General features: G+C 36.5%; 2 protein-coding genes and 1 long non-coding RNA gene across 7 annotated transcripts in view; 1 reads left to right on the top strand and 2 right to left on the bottom strand.

Moving 5' to 3' along the window:
- Positions 1 to 108: 108 nt before the first annotated feature.
- Positions 109 to 6,353, bottom strand: LOC124300834 (lysosomal acid glucosylceramidase-like). Its single transcript, XM_046755252.1, has 8 exons — positions 6,168 to 6,353; positions 5,065 to 5,124; positions 4,321 to 4,645; positions 3,896 to 4,158; positions 3,328 to 3,759; positions 3,169 to 3,251; positions 2,087 to 2,370; positions 109 to 644 (listed from the first exon to the last, which is right to left on the bottom strand). Exons 2-8 carry the CDS (start codon positions 5,108 to 5,110, stop codon positions 530 to 532), a joined length of 1,548 nt encoding a protein of 515 aa, XP_046611208.1. The 5' UTR covers positions 5,111 to 5,124; positions 6,168 to 6,353; the 3' UTR covers positions 109 to 529.
- A 1,891-nt stretch (positions 6,354 to 8,244) lies between these two features.
- Positions 8,245 to 10,839, bottom strand: LOC124300844 (uncharacterized). Of its 2 annotated transcripts, none has more exons than XR_006907343.1 (3): positions 10,766 to 10,839; positions 10,271 to 10,479; positions 8,245 to 9,844 (listed from the first exon to the last, which is right to left on the bottom strand). It is a non-coding gene; the product is annotated as an uncharacterized LOC124300844 (long non-coding RNA). The 2 variants fall into 2 exon arrangements; XR_006907342.1 differs by having other exon boundaries at positions 10,372 to 10,479.
- LOC124300833 (unextended protein) overlaps positions 10,770 to 20,249 on the top strand; it is a 50,682-nt gene continuing 41,202 nt past the window's right edge. For 3 of the 4 annotated variants that reach the window (XM_046755248.1, XM_046755249.1, XM_046755247.1), the window contains exon 1: positions 10,771 to 11,278. In XM_046755248.1, coding sequence (XP_046611204.1) covers positions 10,803 to 11,278 — 476 coding nt within the window. In that variant the 5' untranslated portion in view covers positions 10,771 to 10,802. Of the gene's footprint in view, positions 11,279 to 20,249 lie in introns of all 4 variants that reach the window. The other variant, XM_046755250.1, reaches the window with a different exon arrangement.

The raw sequence follows: 20,249 nt of genomic DNA, 5'->3' as shown, positions 1-20,249 counted from the left end.
ACTTTTAGTTCACGATGGTATCGATCATGTGTTTGAATTTAATACTGGATCTTAAGCGGAGGAAAGGAAAATGGATAAGTTTCGTAAAACTGACTTATGGTATGTATATTAAACGCATGAATCACTTTTTATTTCTTAAAAGTATAAATTTTCGTACAAGGCGGCAACGAGCATATATTAATATAATACATGAACATCCAATGATATTAAATTTTGACAGTTGTCTCGTTTCTACGACATCTTGCATAAATTACCTTTAGAGACAGTTACTTGAATATTCTTAGAACATATTTGCCTGATATATGAATATAAGTAGCATCGTAACATTCTCACAGTCCAAAACACGATATTTGATGTTAAAAAATAAATAAGTATTTTAGTATCAATAATATTAAATGTGCACCGTACTTCTAAGTATGACCTTAAAAGTAGCGTTCCCGAAACTTTGTTACTTCTCTTTTCCTTCTTCTTTTTCAGGGCCTCGTACATTTCGTTTGCATTCTCTATGCAGCGTATATTCACAATTGGTTTAATAACAAAGTAATTGTTTGTAGATTAGAGTATGAAATGATTTCGCTTCTAATCGGACAGAAATATGTCCTTTGTGCAAATCATAAATAGTCACTTGCTGTTCTTTAGTCGACCTGAAAAAAAAAACCAATTACTTGAAAACGCTCTAGTGAAAATAATGTCTACGCCAAAGTACGATAAAGTGCAGTTTGTTGAAAATTGTAGCAAATCGTCAAAAATCGTAGTATTTTGTACGGAAAATTACGAATTTCTACGAAAAATTATCAAAATCAACAATTTTCTATGAATATAATTACAATTTTGCACCCAAACAATATAAAACTTTTTATTTCATAGTATTCTTAGAATTTCGTTCAAAAGTACAACTTGAGAGCAATATGGAGGTGAATACAAATATTACATTGGCGATGGTGATTCAAAAACCTTCAAAGCCATTTTGGCAAAAACAGCCATATGGAGAAGACTTCGTAGTCCACAAAAAAGAGTTTGTGAGTCACGGTCAGAAGATGATGGACTCTAAAGTTCATAAAAAAATTCATAAAAAAAGTTAACAAAGAACTGATGATATATTATGGAATGGCAATGAGAAGCGACAGTTTCAGGGTGGAAAAAATCAAAAAAATCAATTAGTGCCACTCTCTACCAGAACAGTTTGACGGATTAAAGCCTGCGGCACTACTTTTACCCAAGCGGAATTGATAGTCGGTGTACATAGCAAAAACCAAAAGCTGAGGGCTGCTACAGGATTATAAACATAAATCAGGTTTTTATGCCAATGTCCAAAAAGAAATGTTGCCTATTTACGACTAGAAACTTTGTATTACAGTGAATGAAACTTTTGATCGTAATAAGCACTGGCAATCGTTACGAAAAGGCATCCAAAATTTTCAGAGAGCTTTTCTCACACTTCATTTTTTCGAACATTTTTGCACGATTTATCGAAAACGGAGCTTTCAATCGTCTTGAAATTTGAACAGCGTCTTCTTTACGTGCTTCATTTTTGGACCCTGCTCGGAAGTTGCCAGAAAAATTTAATTTTTTCATTATCAATTAACAAAGCTTCGAATCGTAGTGAAAAATTGATATTTCAATGAAAATGGTTGAATTTTATTGATTCGTCTTTTCTTTCTCCGAGTACGGCCCGAAAACTACAAGTCCTAGGAGCATTTCAGTGAAACTTGACTGAAATCGGTCCAGCAGAACTCAAGCTGTCGCTGCAAAACGAAGCAAATGTACAAAACGTCATCTAACCTTTGACTCCACATTGAGTTAATAATATTAACTTTATGAGATTAAAAAAATTTGTATTCCGTTATTCGACAGTATTAACGAACATTGCGCGAAAGGATTTTTTTTACTGGCATCCATTTGTTCCTAAATTATTCATGAAAAAAGTGCATTTTCGGTTTTTTCGACGCTCTAATTCCCTTGATCGTAAAATAAAATTCGTAGTTAGGCGTACAAGTTATTTTCACCAGAGCACGGGATATTTATGGTGGAAAAGTATCGAAATAATTATTTTTTTTATTCCCATAACACGAGGTCTTTCACTTACGTATTGGAGATCACAACAACAATTTCGTTGTCCGGCGTTAGGAAAGCCACGGATTTGATACCAGTGGATTTATTGTATTGAGAAACTTCTATCCTTACGGAATTTCGCGGGATAAAGCTGCTGAAATGGGCTATGGCGTAGAACATCGGCTGTTTGTAAAATTCATCTGCAACTGGGTTCACGATAATTGAGGCGTCTACGTAATTTCTAGCCCAGGAAGGTCCGCCATCTTGGTTTAGAACGAGATTCCAGTCCAGCCAACCGGAGACCCAGTGTTCCAGATTCTTCACAATTGAGAATTGCGTTACAGGGAAGCGATTGTTAATTTACCAAATACTTATATTAATGACCAAGAGAAGTTCACTTATTGTAAATCAAATGAATGGTTCCTATTTATGAACATTGATTTTGATTGCTTTCTATTAATTTCTACCTTATCATGTGATTCCCATGGATTTCCATTAGACCAAGCGGTTTCCATTGATTTCCGATGCTACCCCTGATTTTTCATCACGCTAGGCGATTTTCATTGATTTACGGATTGGGAAGAATCATAGTAAGTAAAAAAAAAACCACTGAACATAAGTGGAAATCACATGGTCAACTGGAAATCAACGATAACGGCTGATGAGGTGGAAATTGATAGAATCTTATCGAACTGAAACCATATTTTGATGTCAACCGCAAGACCCACTCCATTTTACATTGTTTTCAACAATTGCCGTGAGATTTTTTAGCACCAACACCTGATTTCAAGTAATTCGTAACGGTTTCCATATGATATCAGTTATCTTGGTTGATTCCTCGCTGTCCCGAAGATTATTTCATTCATTTACTTAAGTCGTTTTGATTCGCAATTTCAATTCCAACTGTCAAATTTATAATTTCCTTGAGTGAACGAGCTCTCGTTGACGGTTGCATATTGTCGAATGAATGGTGAAACTCTCGTACCTGCTAGTACCGTGCATGGTGTACGAACGATGATAGCGTTTGGTCATTGATATCATGTGACCCTGATTCGAATTCGCATTGTTCAACACAAACTCACCGTCGCGTCGACAGTATTGACATTAAATACGTACTTCAATTATATTCAGCATGTATCGTTCCCCTCGGTCCCAAGACCCCAAAGAGACAGGTATCTTCGATTTTGTAGTATCAGGTACTGTTGGGAACAATCGGTACGTTATAAGCGTCAGACACATGGTTATGCGTACACAAAATGTTACGTTATAACTCACATATGGAGGCTTCGGTCAGCACGAGGAGTTTTTCGGGAAACTTATAATGGGTTTGATCAAGCAAACTTGCGGAAGTCGTATCGTCTTGATACCAATGAATAGCGGCCCCGGTTATATAATTCGTGCAAGATTCGTAACTCAGGAATTCCTCATAGAAAGAGGTCAAGTGGCCTCTATTGTCGTCTAGACCGAATATCAGAGTCTGATTATGTCTTGACTTGCTTAACGTTGGGCCTAGGTTACGGGAAACCCACGTCGCCATGGCGGCTGGCGTCCACGACATAGAGTTGATACGGACATATTGTAGGTACTCGGTGATCGGCTCATTTCCTGTCGAGATCGCCCACATTCCCAATCCTTGGTCTCGGTACTCTTCCAGGAACGTTAAGAGGTAATCGGTGTACATCTGGTAGTACTCTTCCTTCAAAGATCCTGGAAATATAAATTCCATGAGTTTCTAGTGAACATTCCCGTGCTACGTTACTGTATCTGCAATATTTTATCAGTGGCCCGATTCAACGTTACAGACACACTACTATAAGCGATTCAAAAATCGAAAGACACATACCGTTAACGTAATCATTATTCGTCTTCATCCACGGTGGCGCTGTCCATGACGCTGCGATCAATCTGAGTTCCGGATTCAGTTCAAGAGCTTTTTGTAACAACGGAATTTTTCCCTCGTATTCTTCCTCTGTCAGGCTAAAGTTCAGTTTCGACGTCTTTTCATCGGCGTTATCGCAGTAGGTATATTTCCTGGAGGAGAAGTCAGTGCCACCAATGGGAACACGTCCCAGGTTGTACCTGCTCCCTTTCATGCTGAAATACGCGCTGAAAATATGGACGTTTTTTTTCTTTTTCTTTATTATTAATCTTACAATACTTGTTATTCGCAGTTGATGTCTGACAGCAGATTTCGCAACGACTAATGCACGGGAAAGAGTTTTGTTAGATGTACACTGGAGGGAATTGAGTTGGTATATGTATATGTACCTGAGTAAATTTTCCTGCGCATCTTTGCTCAGTGATTTTATGTTCATCACTGCTGAGTCTGTAAAAGCGCCTCCGAACCCCTGAATAGTTTGATAGAGATTTGTAGAATGTATAAATAAACGGGTACTACATTCCGGTGTCGTTTCATAACTGAAAAAACCCTCAGACTTCTCGAACCTTTGGCCGGCCTTATCAGACGTGAATCGGATGTACGAACTGGCACTCGAAAAATCATATTCTGGAATACTGTCGCAATATGTTGAATTACACACGCACACTGTGTGATCATTTCCATAGTATCGATGTGCACACGGAGAGGACTGCGCTGGAAATATTACAAGACGTATTTTGAGTACCTGAACACTTTCTTGACGGGCTGATTTATGGAGCATTGTCATCTACTTTAGCGATCGGTTATTGGGATAATCACTTAATTGCGATGAATTTATAACCGCGATCAAGACCATTGGCAAAGTACTGAGATTCTTCTTTCCACGGCAGGAGTGTTTATAATGTTGTATTGAACAATGAAACACGAATGATTGAAGATGATATACCTACTTTTATTCGATACGTTTTTTGTTGTTTTTTTTTCCATTATCTTTTGTCGTAATGATGAATAAACGATGACTGATAAAAGAAACTTAAACGATGCATTTAAAATAAACTGCCATTTCATGCGTGACGAAAACCTTGATTATTCATTTGATGACAATTAGGATTCTTTCTTAGTAGTATATTCACCTGCTTGTATCCACCAAATCAACACTAGGAAACATCGTTGCATCATCTCGCGTTTGAAGGCTGCAAATTTGTTCAAACAGCTGGAAAATAACTTAAATGTTGTTTGTTTTTTTTCTCCTAGTACTAAAATCAAAGTTTTATAAGTAACACCAAATATTATCTTTGCATGTATAATATTCCCTTTTGAATCATATTCATCTGCATACGTCACAGGAAACACTGAATACACTGAGAGAAATGTATACTGGTTTGTTATATACTTATACTACCCCTGACTGACTATAAATATAGGATAGATCGCAATAATGCCAGAATATCTCACAATTACTGTACGAAGTACATGAATTTTTCCCATCAAATTCTCTGGGTGTAGACCCAGCAACTGAAAAAGAATAGAAACAGAACGATTAGCAGAATTATGGATCCTGTTCGTTTAGGTTACCGAATTGAGCATGTTTCATTTCAATGAGAAACTGTTCGTTTTAATCTGTTTATTCCTTTACATTCGATTTTATCTGTTCTTTCCTATCCCGTCCTGTCCGCGAAAATCCCACCTAACACAGCCTATTGTTTTCAATTATTCATTTAAAATAGAGGATTGCAGTTTCAAATCCGATTCTGTTGTTTCCATCCGAATGAATTCGTTTCGAATAAAAAAGAAAAATACGAATCGGATTCGGATGAATCGTATTCTTTGAAACTAACTGATTCGGGTGGAATGAACAGAATCGAATTGGAAATTGCAATCCCCTATTCCAATTGAATGATCGAAACGAATAGGCTGTGTTGGGTGGGTTTGTCGCGGATAGGACGGGATAGAAAAGAACAGATGAAATCGAATATAAACGAATAAACGGACTAAAACGAACAGTTACTCATTGGAACAAAACATGCTTAAATCGGTAAACCAAAGAAACGGGATCCATAATTTTGCTAATCGTTCCGTTTCTATTCTTTTTCAGTTGTTGGGATGTTCGGATCCACCTTCTTCAAACACGTTTTTATTCGAATTGCCGGATAAAGAAATCGGAATAGATCGTATTGAAAATTCTATTCTTTTTCAGTTGCTCGGCGAGTTCTAAAAATATTAAAAATTTACTTACCGGTAAGTGTTCACTCAAACCGCTCGCCTGTAGGGGTCTTTAAAGATCACGTAGTCGTTCTTCATTCACAGCCAAACAACTATTGAAGTCTTCGTAATATCACTCAACTTATTTATAAATTTTCAAATGTGACATCCTTAAAGTTCGGAGACGCTATCTGATGTCCGTGAACATATTGGACTAAGTGGGTCGTGTATAAATGATAAAACCTGTACTTGTAACCTATTTTAAGGTTAATTAATTAATCGCAAATTCAATGTCGCGAAATTAGAGTGATTCAATTTACACGACTGTATTTGTGCCTCGATATTGGCGCTTTATTTTCTGAGCAAACTCAGCTATAGGTTTTCAATTAGGCACCTCTCATACGCATCGAGAACTTGAAGAAGTTGAATAAATAATAAATTGGAATTATTGAGGGCAAACATACCACGTATACTTCAAACATGGGCCCAAGTCATAACCTTCTACTCTAAAAAACTCAGGGTAATGTATTTTCCATAAATTTACAACATGACCCGGATGGAATTCTTGCAGAAATATTTTTCAAAATAATCATACAAAATTTCTTTTCGAAACTCCGCACAGATTTTGAGATTATCCGAAATATTCAAAGAAGTGTAAAGAAATACAGAGTATTTAGCGAAAATGTAGAAAATTTCGGAATATCGCGTCTGAGATGGCATGGAAACTATTTCTTTAATTTCTTTATCAAGATCTTTCCAAAACATCACAGAAATCTTCCGCATTTCATTAATAAATTACGATGCAGAATTTTTCCGAGAAGGTCAAGGAAGGAATAAATGCCTGATTGACATTTGATTAGGGCGACGTTTCGGTTATAAAATAACATTTCCAAGCACCGAAACGTCGCCGTAATCGAACGCTAACCATGCATTTATTCCTTCCTTGACCTCCTCCAACGAATTCTTCATCGAAAAAACCGCTTGGTCACGAATATCGACAAATTCGTATTGCAAAAGGGCTATTCATCGTCAATTCCTACAATGCCCTGCAAATATTTTTTTTTTTTTTCTCATTTTCGTCAAAATATAACAATTTTCGCACAATCGTTGAGATTTTCAGTCAAGTTTCCTTGACCATGTACGTAACATTCGTGTCGAAAAATGAATTTCAATCAAATTCAACGGAAACTACAGACAATAAATAACAAGTTTCGATAGTTTAGTGCATACAATATCATTTTTATAAAGTCTAATTGAATAATTCAGGCAAATTTCAATATTTGCATGACGTTACCTTCAAGTGATTTCAATTTTTGGCAAATATCTATAAAAATCAGACCTATTAGTACTCCTCCACGGGTTTGGGGGTAGTTCCGATTTGATTAATTCGGAGCTAACAATAACAAAAACAACAATAATAATAATAATAACAGGAGTAATTGAAATTAAAATAGTGCACAGTATTAAATGATTCCTGAGAGTGAAAATAGAAACATAAAATTATTACTTTAATACGTATCATTAAAAAGTTCGTCTCGCGTGTTTGCGGTTATTCTTTTCTCTCAGTTAGGTGCCATTTAAAAAAAAAACGTCGATTCAATATGTTGATTAATTGCCAAATAAACTGATCTGCGCGTGAAGCGTGATCGTTATAACATCACAATATCATTTATGATGATTGCATATCCATGTAAGTATAAAGCTTAATTAACCCTAGAATTTAGATTCATCATTCTTCGACTTCAGATTCCGACTTTAAGATCAGAACAACTAGCGACATTTTGGGACTTTAAGTATCACAAAGCATTGTTCAAATATCGGTGTATATAATTTAAGTAAAATTCGGATTTGTACCAAGCAGTTTTGTGTGCTGTTTTGTCTCATTAACAATTATTCTTTCAACTTGCTTCGGCATGACTATTAGATTTATGGATACTATTATAGTTTTTGACATAATCAACGATTCAGTTGAGACAATGAATTTTTGTCTTACCTTTATATCGCGTAATACATAATACATGTATAAGTAACACTTCTAGGCATTTTGTTTATTTTAAAAGTTGATCAGAAAAAAATTTATTCTACAGTTACATGTTTGTGTAAAATAGTTATAAATATTTCAGCGAAAGTTGACTTGACGAATGACGGATGAATTTTAAATACTGCAGTGCGTAAGAAATTATTGAAAATATATTAAAAGTAAACCAGATTCCGTTAAATTTGGATTTGCAGTATCATCAATTCCCAATAATCTTTCCTAACTTCTAATCATAATTACGCAGAACGTCATTTCGCGATTGACATACTGTGACCAACGAAAAACGACGGTTTTTATTTCTTTTATAACTTTGTGATTTTCGTTCGAAGGGCTTATACGCAATTAGGATTTCTCAAAAATGGATTTTTTTTTTTAATTGGATTTTCGCAATGTACATATTTGAATGATTCGAATATACCCGCTAAATGGACACAACGAGAGGTGATCAGAATCTGATCCATGGAGTGGGGACACGTGGTGTGTTTCTTCATCAATTTCGACTATATTCAGAAGAAACGGCTCTCTTGAACAACGACTTTCTTGGAGGAACGAGGTACGGAGGTTCCCGTCTCGGTAATCGCACATCAGATATCGAAGATCGACTAATGTGTTGTTAAAGCAAAGTTACCATCGAGATAGACATTTCGAAACTAAAAAGCAAAAACTCCAAAAACCACGTAAAAATTGAAAAGAGACGATTTAAAAGAAAGAAACAAAATAAACTCAGTGAAATCCAAGAGTCAAGTGCATCGATGAAAAGACAATTATTTACAATTTTAACAATATATATCATTTTCAAGAATTAACACATGGAATGAATGAATGATGAACCGGATGAACGAATGAATTTTAAACTTTAATGCGGCTCGTGTTTTATACATCGATAAAGAAAAGAATAAAGGAATCCGTGCTATGTTCATCGTACCTTGTAAAATATGCGTAATGCTTACTCGTTAATTAATTAACATAAATGTCAATAAATTCTAATAATATATATTCAAGTACCTATGTAGACAGAAAATTTCATGTCGATCCAACAAATATTCTCAAAGTTACGCACACATTTGCAAATATTGAAAAATAACATTTTATCCAAATGTAGCTGATTTTTCTTCGCTAGTTTTTATCACTTCTTTCGCATTAGCAGGGAGAATTGTGATACCCGCGGAAAATTCTTCGAGGATCTTGCCTTCGATTACGACATTTTTTTTTTTTTTTTTCATCAAAACGAATGGCTCTGTAGGTGATGAAATAATTCAATTCTCCGTCACTTAGAATAGAATTGATTTTCACATTACAGTGAGAAAGAACATATTTTTCGATCTGAAAATTTGAGTTCATCGGAGGATTGAGAGGCTTGATCTTCGGTGAATCCGGTCGTGAAGATATCGGTAAGTTCGCTTCCCAGAGACAGTGTCAACCTTACACCGAAATATTACGATGCCAGATCGGATTCGGATTTCGGATCCATCCACTTTCTAGGCCAAATAGAAATGACCTGAACTGCGTTTGCCCTTCGGGTTCGATGTTGTGCAACTTTGATCGAAATGGTCAGTAAAATCTACGATCATCGATCGTCATCTTAAATGTTCTTCCGATCTCAACAGTCTGCATTAGCTTATTTTGGCCATCGAGATATGATTCTTAGAATCGCTGCGTGTTGACAATCTAGACTGTAAGAAATGTATCATTACTTACTTCAGCAGTAAAATATATTAGCTGCTGTAAATTGAAATTTATGTCTGTACCATCCTTGGAAGTAGACAATAAGTGAGGAAATCGAATATTTTTTACAGCTACTAGCTGAAAAATAACTTTATAACGGCGTGATTTTCCGCAATAAAAATTTCACCTTACACACGCTGAATCAGCGAAATTATCCGATGCTTGAAATAAGTTCATTTCTTTAAAGTTTGTAGAAACCAAACCGCAAACCAAATAACTCTACTTGCAAAAAAATGAATTCATGAAATCATCGGTTAACGATAAATAAATTTCCGCCACCGATCCGTACTTACCACCACAGCAGATAATGTAGAACATATTTACCACATGAAATTGCTGCTGCGACGGTATAGAAATATGAGATATTTATTTACCTGAATTTATACTGAAAAATCGAGGTCCATTATTCGCGCACCGGACACCTGCAGAAATTCATGAACACTAACCGTCAATATCCCCTGAATTCGCGCCTTACCGAGCGAGCTGCATTACCATGGAAGTAACTCCGTCGGTAAGATTGGATTATCAGCAACTGGCTTCCACCGGATAAGAATAAGATTTTCAAATCGCTGCGACTCTGAAACTATACACAGACACACGTTAATTCGCATCGCATCGCTATCGAGTAGGTCCAGCAATCAATCGTTTCGATCCAGTCGTCGTGTTTTGAACGTGGGTTTAACACGGCGATGATAATGACCACCGGCATCCTCGGTCAGAGGCGTCAAGGGTGGCCGGGCGTCAAGGGGCCGAGAGAGAGAGAGATAGGTAGACGGAATAGGTCGATGTTTTCTGGACGATGCGTAAAGGCCAGCTACGCAGGCGCACCGTCCGAAACGAAGGTTATAAGTATATGCGTTAATCCTTACCGAGGTGAAGTTGCTGCTCGTTACCCGTGTTCGCACGATGGCGCAAAATGTTATCAACTCGGGAGCTCGGACAACTTTTATTCTATTTATTACTATCGGAGTATTTCACTTAGCGAGCGGCAACGCGCTCGGAGTGCCCGGCAAGCCGGTTAGCATCGCCTCGGTGAAATTAGTCGACGAATCGTCGTTGCCGTCGGAGTTTTCGGTAGCAAATCCAAAGCCCGGTAATTCACTTTTCTATATTGAGGTTACTGGCGCCGGTATTACCGAAGATTTTCCCCTGGTGTTGTCACTCGACCAAAGTTACTGTGAGGTTAATTACAATGGGAATAACCAGCTGCGTCAAGTGTCACTCGACCGTGATGGAACCCGTGCTATTTACGAGATCGACTATCAACAACCCGAACAATTTAAGGTTACGACCGTCTATTTTTGCCTCCAACGGAAATCACGCCTTCAACATGTTTGGGTTAACCTGGGCGCGGATTATTCCGTCATATTATACGACCGATCGTAAGTAAACATGCGCTTTATTTATTCTTCATCATAAATCGGCGAATGCCAATGTGGCATATCCACTCTCCGTCTCTCTTTCGTTTTATATCTCGTCGTTGTATTTTTCTTAGAAAAAAACCGCCGCTGCGTAGCGGGACATTCGATTTGTTAATTTCACGTTATACGCTACCACTCGTTTCATATCTCGGCTAGCTGTCGCCTCTCCATTTCCGACGAATATTCATCCATCGAGAGATTACAGACACTTATCAGCAGTTTATGCCGCTCCGAGTGTGGCTGCGATTAAACTGTTACGTTGGCAGTTTTGAATCAGTTTTAAAAACCGATGACGCGAGTCAGTTTTTTTTTCCCCTCTTTTTCTACTCTTCGATCGTCGATTGTTCGTTTCAGAATCGAACCGCCGTGAATTACGTTTCCAATTGTCAAATTCGGCAGAGTTTAAAAATGCATCGCAGAACGTGACAATATCAAGCTTTATGAAAGTTGAACAGAATTTTATCCATCTGAATTCAATTGAGATTGTTCGAGTTATTTATCTTTTCGGAAATGTTGCTTTGTTGCTCCTTTGGTTGGATGAAAAAATCGTTTCTGATGTGTCAGGGCTGATTCACGATTTGCGAGTAGATTCTTTAAAAATTGTCTGAAATCAATCTTCAATTATATTAATCATTAATTAACAAGTTATCAACAGCAACCTGCAATAATCATTTTGCATAATAAATGATTTTGTGACGAACGTGAAATTCATTCTTAGTACACAGTTTCTAGATGATTCGTTCCTGGGCAAAACGATCTGATAAGTATTTAAAAATTGGAATAATCGAATGTTTTTTTTCCATTCGAGGGTGTTATTATAAAGTTTGTTCTTCCGATATTCGTTCAATTAAATTCAAAACTTGTTTCACTTCAGTCACAGTTTTTTTTTAAAGCTTTGATTCATTTTCATTTTTCGTTCCCCATCTGACATAAAAACGTTGACGATGCATTAAGAGCTTCGTAGCTGTTTGAGATAAAGCTATAATTACGATTAGAATTTGGCCGTGATATTCGGTAGCAGCTCATGCGCGAGATGTAAACTCGATTTCCAATCAACATCAGCTACTGACAACAAATTCGAAGAAATGTAATCAGGACAACATCGGTCGGTCAAGAAGAAATCTGCAGCATAACACAACAAGAGGAGGCTACCAATATCTCCCGAATTTATGTAACGCGCGTCTAATCCTGTAGAAATTTTTTTCACCCACGCTTATACCAAAAAACGATGTAAATAAACGTCTCTGAGTATTGCATAACGTAACGTTTAATGTCGGAAACCTGTTTTAAAAAGACGTGTCGGATATTGCAAGTAACCTCAGAAATTTATCACGTCCCAACTTCGTTCTAACCATGGTATGGGCGGTTGATTCAAACGATGGTGTAAAAATCCTTGTTACGTTATTGTATCACCCATTGTTTATTTACGTGCAAGGAATATCCGAGTCGTCGATTATAAATATCGACCCGTAGACGTCAACGATGAGACAAATAACCATTAATAGAGAGATTGTAGCGTGCATTCGTAGTCGCTGTTATATTCTTAACTTGTTTAATTGCGAAATCGAACGCCCCAGACTTGTTTTGTTTGTAACTCAACATCTATCAACATCATCGTATATATGAATATTATGTACACGTTGCTGCATTTCACGACGTACGAATGCATGGCTGCAACGCACGTGTTATAATCTAATACGATTTCAGTTTAACCAACAACGCGAATGAGCGAGAATTCTTCTTCGTCGTTTCTCTGTGGCGCAGTAAACTCCCGGTATTAACGGTCCACTTCCTTTTCTTTTTCTTCCTCCTCGTTCTCAACTTTGAGGCCACCCGTCGCCCAGTTCTACTTTACCGACCGAAATTACTATCCAGAAGGGGAAATTCTCCGTGCTATTTGATGCAGCCAGACGAAGACTTTGGATCGATTTTCTGTTTCCCCCTCGATCGTTCACCCTGTAGAATAGAATTACTACGCAGCGTCTAGAGATATCTGGCACAGAAAATGGAGGATAACAATTGTTACTTTTGTTGAAATAATTTCAGTAATTTTATTATGAATTAATTTATGGTCACGCCCATCGAGTAGAGATAAGCTGCAAAGTGCGAAGACGAAGCTTACAATAAACGTACGTGGTGGTCGCATTGATTCACAGTAAATGAATGAGCTAGTGAATTTTACCGAATTTCCGAAGAAACTGAAATTTGAAATTCAAAGTTTTACATCTGTCTACGAAATTCTAACGAAATACTTAGCGTTACGGGCTTTGTATGCGTTTTCGGCTTTTAGTGAAAACTCGAGATGAATGAAATGTAATTTGCAACGAGCGATTGAATTTCTTCGTTCGGCACTTCGATTTTAATAAACGACAAATTAACGAATCTAAAAAATGAAAATGTTTTCATTAAAGATTTCATTGAACGTCATCGACGATTCTTAAATAATAGCCAAACAATAGGTTAATGTTTAATGAAGTAAGTAGATTAACCGAATTTCAATGACACGTTGTGCATTCCATACACGCAAATTTGAAATTAAACTGTGAGCTTCAACTAGAAATGTCGAATCGTCAACTTCAGAGGGATCACTTAATTGTAACGACTTTGAAAATTCCCGAAGCGTATAATCTCGATTGACAAGTTTGTAAGAAACTGTAGCCGCGATCTCGGTTAAAATTAATTCTTTGCATAATAGAAAACGATCGCTTGATAAAATGAGATATTAAAATCGTCACTTGGATGAAGAATAATGAATCGATGATTTTGGAAAAATATTTCAAGTTTTGTCGAAAACTCTGGTCGAGTTGTTTGTAGTGAGTATATAATTCAATATGAACGAAACGCGCAGTAAATCTTCGAAATTTGAACGACGAATGTTCCACTTTTACAAAAAAAAAAAAAAATCAACCTGAGGATAGTCTGAAATTAAATAAGCTATGACAAAACAAAACGTGCTTATATTTTGAAAACACAACTCGTCTGAACTCACTCTAAAGTTGCAAAATATATATTATAACTCCAACCTCGTCGCTTTTGGCATTTTAATAATTGACACTCGTGGTGTCCAAACATATTATACTTATTCGATCGAAATTGATTTTAAAATTTTTTTGACCAATAAAAAATACAATGTACCGTTCGAATATCGAAATTTTAAAACACCGATTCCCTGAAATTCTGCCAGTAGACACTAAAAAAAAAAACTTCTGACTGTCCATGTCATTAGAAATGTGAGGTTGAAGTTAGTAACGTTACTTTAACGATGCATGTTCAGAAAAAAAACATTCGTTACTTGGACCCTAGGATTTTTTGAAATTCAGTTAGTAAATAACATTAATAACAATGAAAACAAAAGTCGGGTAATTTTTGAAAAATTATCATTGTTTTTTTTTTTTTCTAAATTGCGAACGAAGATCTAGGAACGACGATTTTTCGTTTCAACACCCAACAATCATCGTCATTTAGAATATTTAAAGAAAATATGTATGTACCGAAAAATGTAATTCATAAAAACTGCTCCGTTATTCCTACAATTCATTTTCAATACAACAAACGTATGTTTTTTGTTCTGTCGCTTTTTCCTCTCGGTGACTGATAATCCTTATACTCGCAATCAGTTTGAAGGATCTTGAAATGCGTAGAGCGTTATGAATAATCAAGAATTATTTTACACAGTGTGAATGAAATGATAAGGAGATTGGAGGTCCGAGTCATCGACGTAAATCGAGGAACACGATGATAGAAAAGTCGAGATTGCGACGGCGAAAATTTTCCGTGTAAACAAATAAAGCATGAGAATTTGGTAAGCGCCGCAGCTGAAAATCCATCGTGTGATTTTTTCCGATTGTGTATTAACTAAGAAACAATGATTCAGGTCACACGATACATTGAAGAAAAATTCACCCAGCTGTACAAACGGTTTAACAATAATTTCATACAAATTTCACGCAAACTTGTGTGCGGTGTGATAATTTATTTCTCAACAAGTAGCATGCGTATAAAAATTAACCAGCAGTGTCCGCTGGTTTTTTTTTATATTTTTTGCTGGATATGTTATTAAATGGAGTAACGAAATGAAAAAAAGCAAATTGTCCAAACATTCGTCAGAGACTGACTCTCCTCCACACGTCACTGTGTAAAAATAGATGTGTGACCTATATATCTCTCTCGCTCTCTCGCTCTCTCTCACTCTCTCTCTCTCTGTCTCTTTCTCTCTCTGAGGTTTCTATAAAGCGCCTACACGTATGTATGCAAACGGGGTGTACACCACATTTACGCACTGATAGTCATTGAGGTGTCTATACATCGTACATCCATACATTTGTTACAGTGTATTTATTCAATTCACAATGTTTCATTGTTTCCATTCATATGTGTTTACACGTATATATGTCTCCACGTATATTTGTACATCGAATTCGGATACACACGATGGATATTCATGCATACCTTACCGATCTGTGAAAGAACGAAGTTCGTTTGTAATATAATTCAGTTGTGTCTACACAAAAAAAAAAAAAATTTCTACACATATGCGAATACACATTGTGAAAAAAACTATCTAAGGCACATACATCCGTGTGAGAAATGGATTTTATTCTCTTTGTCTCTGTTCTGTCTAAACATATTCCCTTTTGTTTCAACGCGTGATTCAGTGATTATCATCGTGACGAGACTGAAGTTGTATGAAAGTAACGTTGGCGCAACGAAACGTAGGAGGAAAAATAATCTTTGCTTTATTGCACTTTCCCGCGTTTCAGATATTCTTAAAATTACGAAATCACGAGTCTTCCGAATCGCGAATCGCTACAATAACGTTGCTAACTTCAGACTCATAAAAAAAAAAAAAAAAAATGAGAGCTAAGTGCGAGTTTAAACCCAGTGAAACATATTTTTTAAACACGCAGTTTTTGTGATAAATTTCACCCAAAAATTTTACTTGGCGAATTGTTCGTTTTTTTTTTTTTGTTTATTTTTTTTAGCGATTTCTAATCTTCATTAGGAAGATTGATATTTTGATTTGTTGAAATTGATTTTAAACAGACTCGCAAAATTGATCGGTAAAAATTATTAATGCAGACGAATTGTCGTTTGTTGTTTAAAACAAATGAATCTTGATGTTTCTTTGTTTTCAAATTCCTGCGGGTTAAATGTGGCCGGTAAGATAATTTGCAAAATATGTAAAAAAAGGAATCCGCGTGCAGGATTTACACACGCGTCGCTTGTTTGTATGTTCAATTCTTCGCCGAATACCGAACGATATTTACGTGTATCCATAAATAACGTCCAAGCGGTGATAATATGGTTTGTTGCTTTTTCCTCGTTTCGATATCTTCACATTTTCTACATAATAATTAGCTCTAAATCAGTGGACGGAATGTTATCGAATTTGTGCTCTGAAATTTCCATCATCATCGTTTATCATCGGCGATTAAGAAGTTAGGGAAAGAGAAAAAACCGTTTATAAAGTCTGCAGCAGTGTTATTTTCATCGATAATGGTGAACACGAATTAAATGACATACTTAATATGTGATAGAAGTGAATCTGAGCAAATTTGATTAACGCGAGCTAACATGTCAACAATTCGAAGATTTGTTTTTAAAAAAAATCTTTCGTAATTATTAAAATATGGCGTTTTTAAACCGATTCCACTGTTTTTGAACTCATTCATAAAACATTAATGAAATTTCATACGTTGTATTACAGTTATAACGCGCAAATTTAGTCGTACAAATCTATTTTCATCCACTCTGGAGATAAATATTTGTGAAATATTTTTCATGCAATCTCTGAATATTTCCGCAATAAATAAGATGACCCCAGAAATATATGAGAAACGGTACAAAAACACCAGAGTTTAATAATCAAGAACGTTCTAATTATAAAATCCTTTTCTCAAATAGTTTAAATATACATAGAATTTTTTTAAGTACGTTAATAACGTTGTTGGAAATTTTCAATACAGTTTTTTCTATCTTCCTAATCTCCGATTCACTGACTATTTTGGATTCCAAGCATACATTCTTAAAAATATTTAATATACAAAATTTCTAAATCAATGAAAAATTGATTCCGCCGTTGGCTTACAGAATCGTGTAGCTCATAGATCGGCTGAAAATTAAGTCGAAGCTCGTAAGCGTCGTGAAAGAATTCGAAAAGTTCTGAGACTCGTGCAGCTTGTGGTCATTGTTCTTTCACTTTACGCTCAGAAGTCAGAAGTCAGACGTTACATACCTAGACTCACTCTACAGGGTGTCCAGCGACTGGGGATTTGAAAATGTCCTTTAAAATGTTGTAAACTTACGAGAATTCAATATATCAACAGGGAATTTTCTCACGAAATTAAACTTGTGTAAAATTTTTTTCTAGGTTTAAAAATCAAAGCCCTTAATCAACACGTTTCATACTAGAATCATATCTTCGAAGTGTTACAGGCATAATAACTCATCTAGTTATATTATATTAATAAATATAAGCTATAATGCTAAACCCTGCTTTTTTTTCGAGAAATCCAACTGATTCGGAAATTTATGCTCATCGAAGCGCGTATTATTTACAAGTATCGTGTCTACGTAAATATTACCATTTGAAACAACTTATATTCAGTAGCCATGCAGCTCAAAATATTGTTACGAATGTCTGGAAATTTATATAAAAAAAAAAAGGACCAGGAATTATAGGGGAATTTTGAAATCCGGTATTGCTGGACACCCTGAGTTTCTGGAGCCTTGAAACATGCCTGTTTAAAGATTACCATTTGAAATAATTAATATTCAGTATTTACGCTGCTCAAAATATTGTTAAGAATATCTGGGAATTTTTTAAAAAAAGCACCAGGAATTATAGGGGAATTTTGAAATCCGGTATTGCTGGACACCCTGAGTTTCTGAAGCCTTGAAACATGCCTGTTTAAAGATTACCGTTTGAAATAATTAATATTCAGTATTTACGCTGCTCAAAATATTGTTAAGAATATCTGGGAATTTTTTAAAAAAAGCACCAGGAATTACAGGGGAATTTTGAAATCCGGTATTGCTGGACACCCTGAGTTTCTGAAGCCTTGAAACATGCCTGTTTAAAGATTACCATTTGAAATAATTAATATTCAGTATTTATGCTGCTCAAAATATTGTTAAGAATATCTGGGAATTTTTTAAAAAAAGTACCAGGAATTATAGGGGAATTTTGAAATCCGGTATTGCTGGACACCCTGAGTTTCGGGAGCCTTGAAACATGCCTGTTTAAAGATTACCGTTTGAAATAATTAATATTCAGTATTTATGCTGCTCAAAATATTGTTAAGAATATCTGGGAATTTTTTAAAAAAAGCACCAGGAATTATAGGGGAATTTTGAAATCCGGTATTGCTGGACACCCTGAGTCCCTGGAGCCTTGAAACATGACGACGGCCACCGGCTACCGACGATATTTTGTAGAAGGCAAAGAAAGTACTGTTATGCAATGTCTCAGTACTTACTGTCGTCAGTAACCCATCAGCTCATCCCGTTTGCCGCTGTTGCCGTGGCGTTTGAATAACGCATGAAAGGAGTGCGATGTCCAGTTACATCACGGCCGCATATAATCACGATCGTACATTATCATCTTCCATACTTCGTGTCATACCTGGTTCACAAGTCCGTAGCCGGTCCGCCGGCGAATATTTTCAAATGCTTTTTGTGTAAAAATTATTAGACAAGTTCTCGGTGAGTTTTTTTTTTTTTTTCAGAGCTGATCGAGACCTTGAAAACTCTTGAGAGCGTAACTTTCATCTATGATCTGTAAAAGTTTGGTCAGCGTTCGCATGTGAATGTTTGTGATCTCGTTCCGGCTTGGCGCACAAATATCGTTACATTTCCAGAACCATCGATCTGTTTGTAACGAAACAGAGTCGAAAACCTTGCCGGACTTTGCAGCTATCCACAGAAGAAAATAAAATCGAATAGAATCGGTTCAGTAGTTCTGGATTTAAGAGCGAACGTATAAATGTTGAGTTTTATGCATGTGTTATTGTACAGAGTGTGGATTGCCAGCTACGGAATTTTCCGACATCTACGGTTTAATGCGCGTGCGCTAAAATCCGAGAGCATTTTTTATCAGGGTGACCAACCGTCGTAAATTTAGACGACGGTTAACCGCGGCTTGTGTAACCTGAAAAATTTTGACAGCTGTCTGTGTCGAACACAGACGACTGCACCAGCGACAATCGTAAAAATTTTTGAGGTTACGTTCGTGACGGTTGGTCACCCTGGCAAACAATTGATCCCAGATTGTAGCGCATGCGCATTAAACTCTTGCAGACGACAGACCGTGCAGTCGTTAGGAATTCACGCTCTTGTCACGCAAATTGTCCAGGAATTTTTGTTACGTGTGTGTTTACGACTGCAAGTCGCGATTACGATGACGATGACGATTATTAGGCGATGAAAAAAGATACGGAAAAGGAAACACACCGACGGAAGGGGCCGGAAGGAAATAATAATGCACACGCTGCGCATCTTGACCTAGTATAAGTCGCATTTCGTTGAGCTAGGTGAACATGCGGCATGCGACGTCTGCTATTTTCGATGTAGCTGCAAGTGCAGCTCTTACTTGTATCGTCGGAGTAACGCAACACGTTCGTATAAACGTATATAATAGACCTTGTCGGGTGATTCAGTGTTTACCGTATGATGGGAGGGCCGAAAACAGACTTGAGGATAAGAGTGAAGTGATATGAAATGCGTGAGGAAAATTGCGGGACAACGCGGCATGACGTCATCGGTCGGTAACCAATCAATCAAGTCCAACGATCGAATCTGTCGTAGAATCGATCTAAAATCCGCACTCTGCGAAGTATTTTGTTGACAATTTATTTTTTTTCAATTTTTTTTTTTTCTTTTTTTTTTATTGATCGAATTTTGATTCGCGAACAAATTTTGTACGTATATACAA

This window comes from Neodiprion virginianus, chromosome 3, assembly GCF_021901495.1.
Source record: "Neodiprion virginianus isolate iyNeoVirg1 chromosome 3, iyNeoVirg1.1, whole genome shotgun sequence".
Lineage (NCBI taxonomy): Eukaryota > Metazoa > Arthropoda > Insecta > Hymenoptera > Diprionidae > Neodiprion > Neodiprion virginianus.
This window is presented reverse-complemented; position numbering and strand designations above follow the sequence as displayed.

Coding starts and splice junctions, on each gene's coding strand:
- LOC124300834 (XM_046755252.1), bottom strand. CDS start 5,110: ATGATGCAACGATGTTTCCTAGTGTTGATTTGGTGGATACAAGCAG. Junction 4,646..5,064: donor GATTTGGTGGATACAAGCAG/GTGAATATACTA, acceptor TAATATTTCCAG/CGCAGTCCTCTCCGTGTGCA. Junction 2,371..3,168: donor ACATGCTGAATATAATTGAA/GTACGTATTTAA, acceptor TCAATTGTGAAG/AATCTGGAACACTGGGTCTC.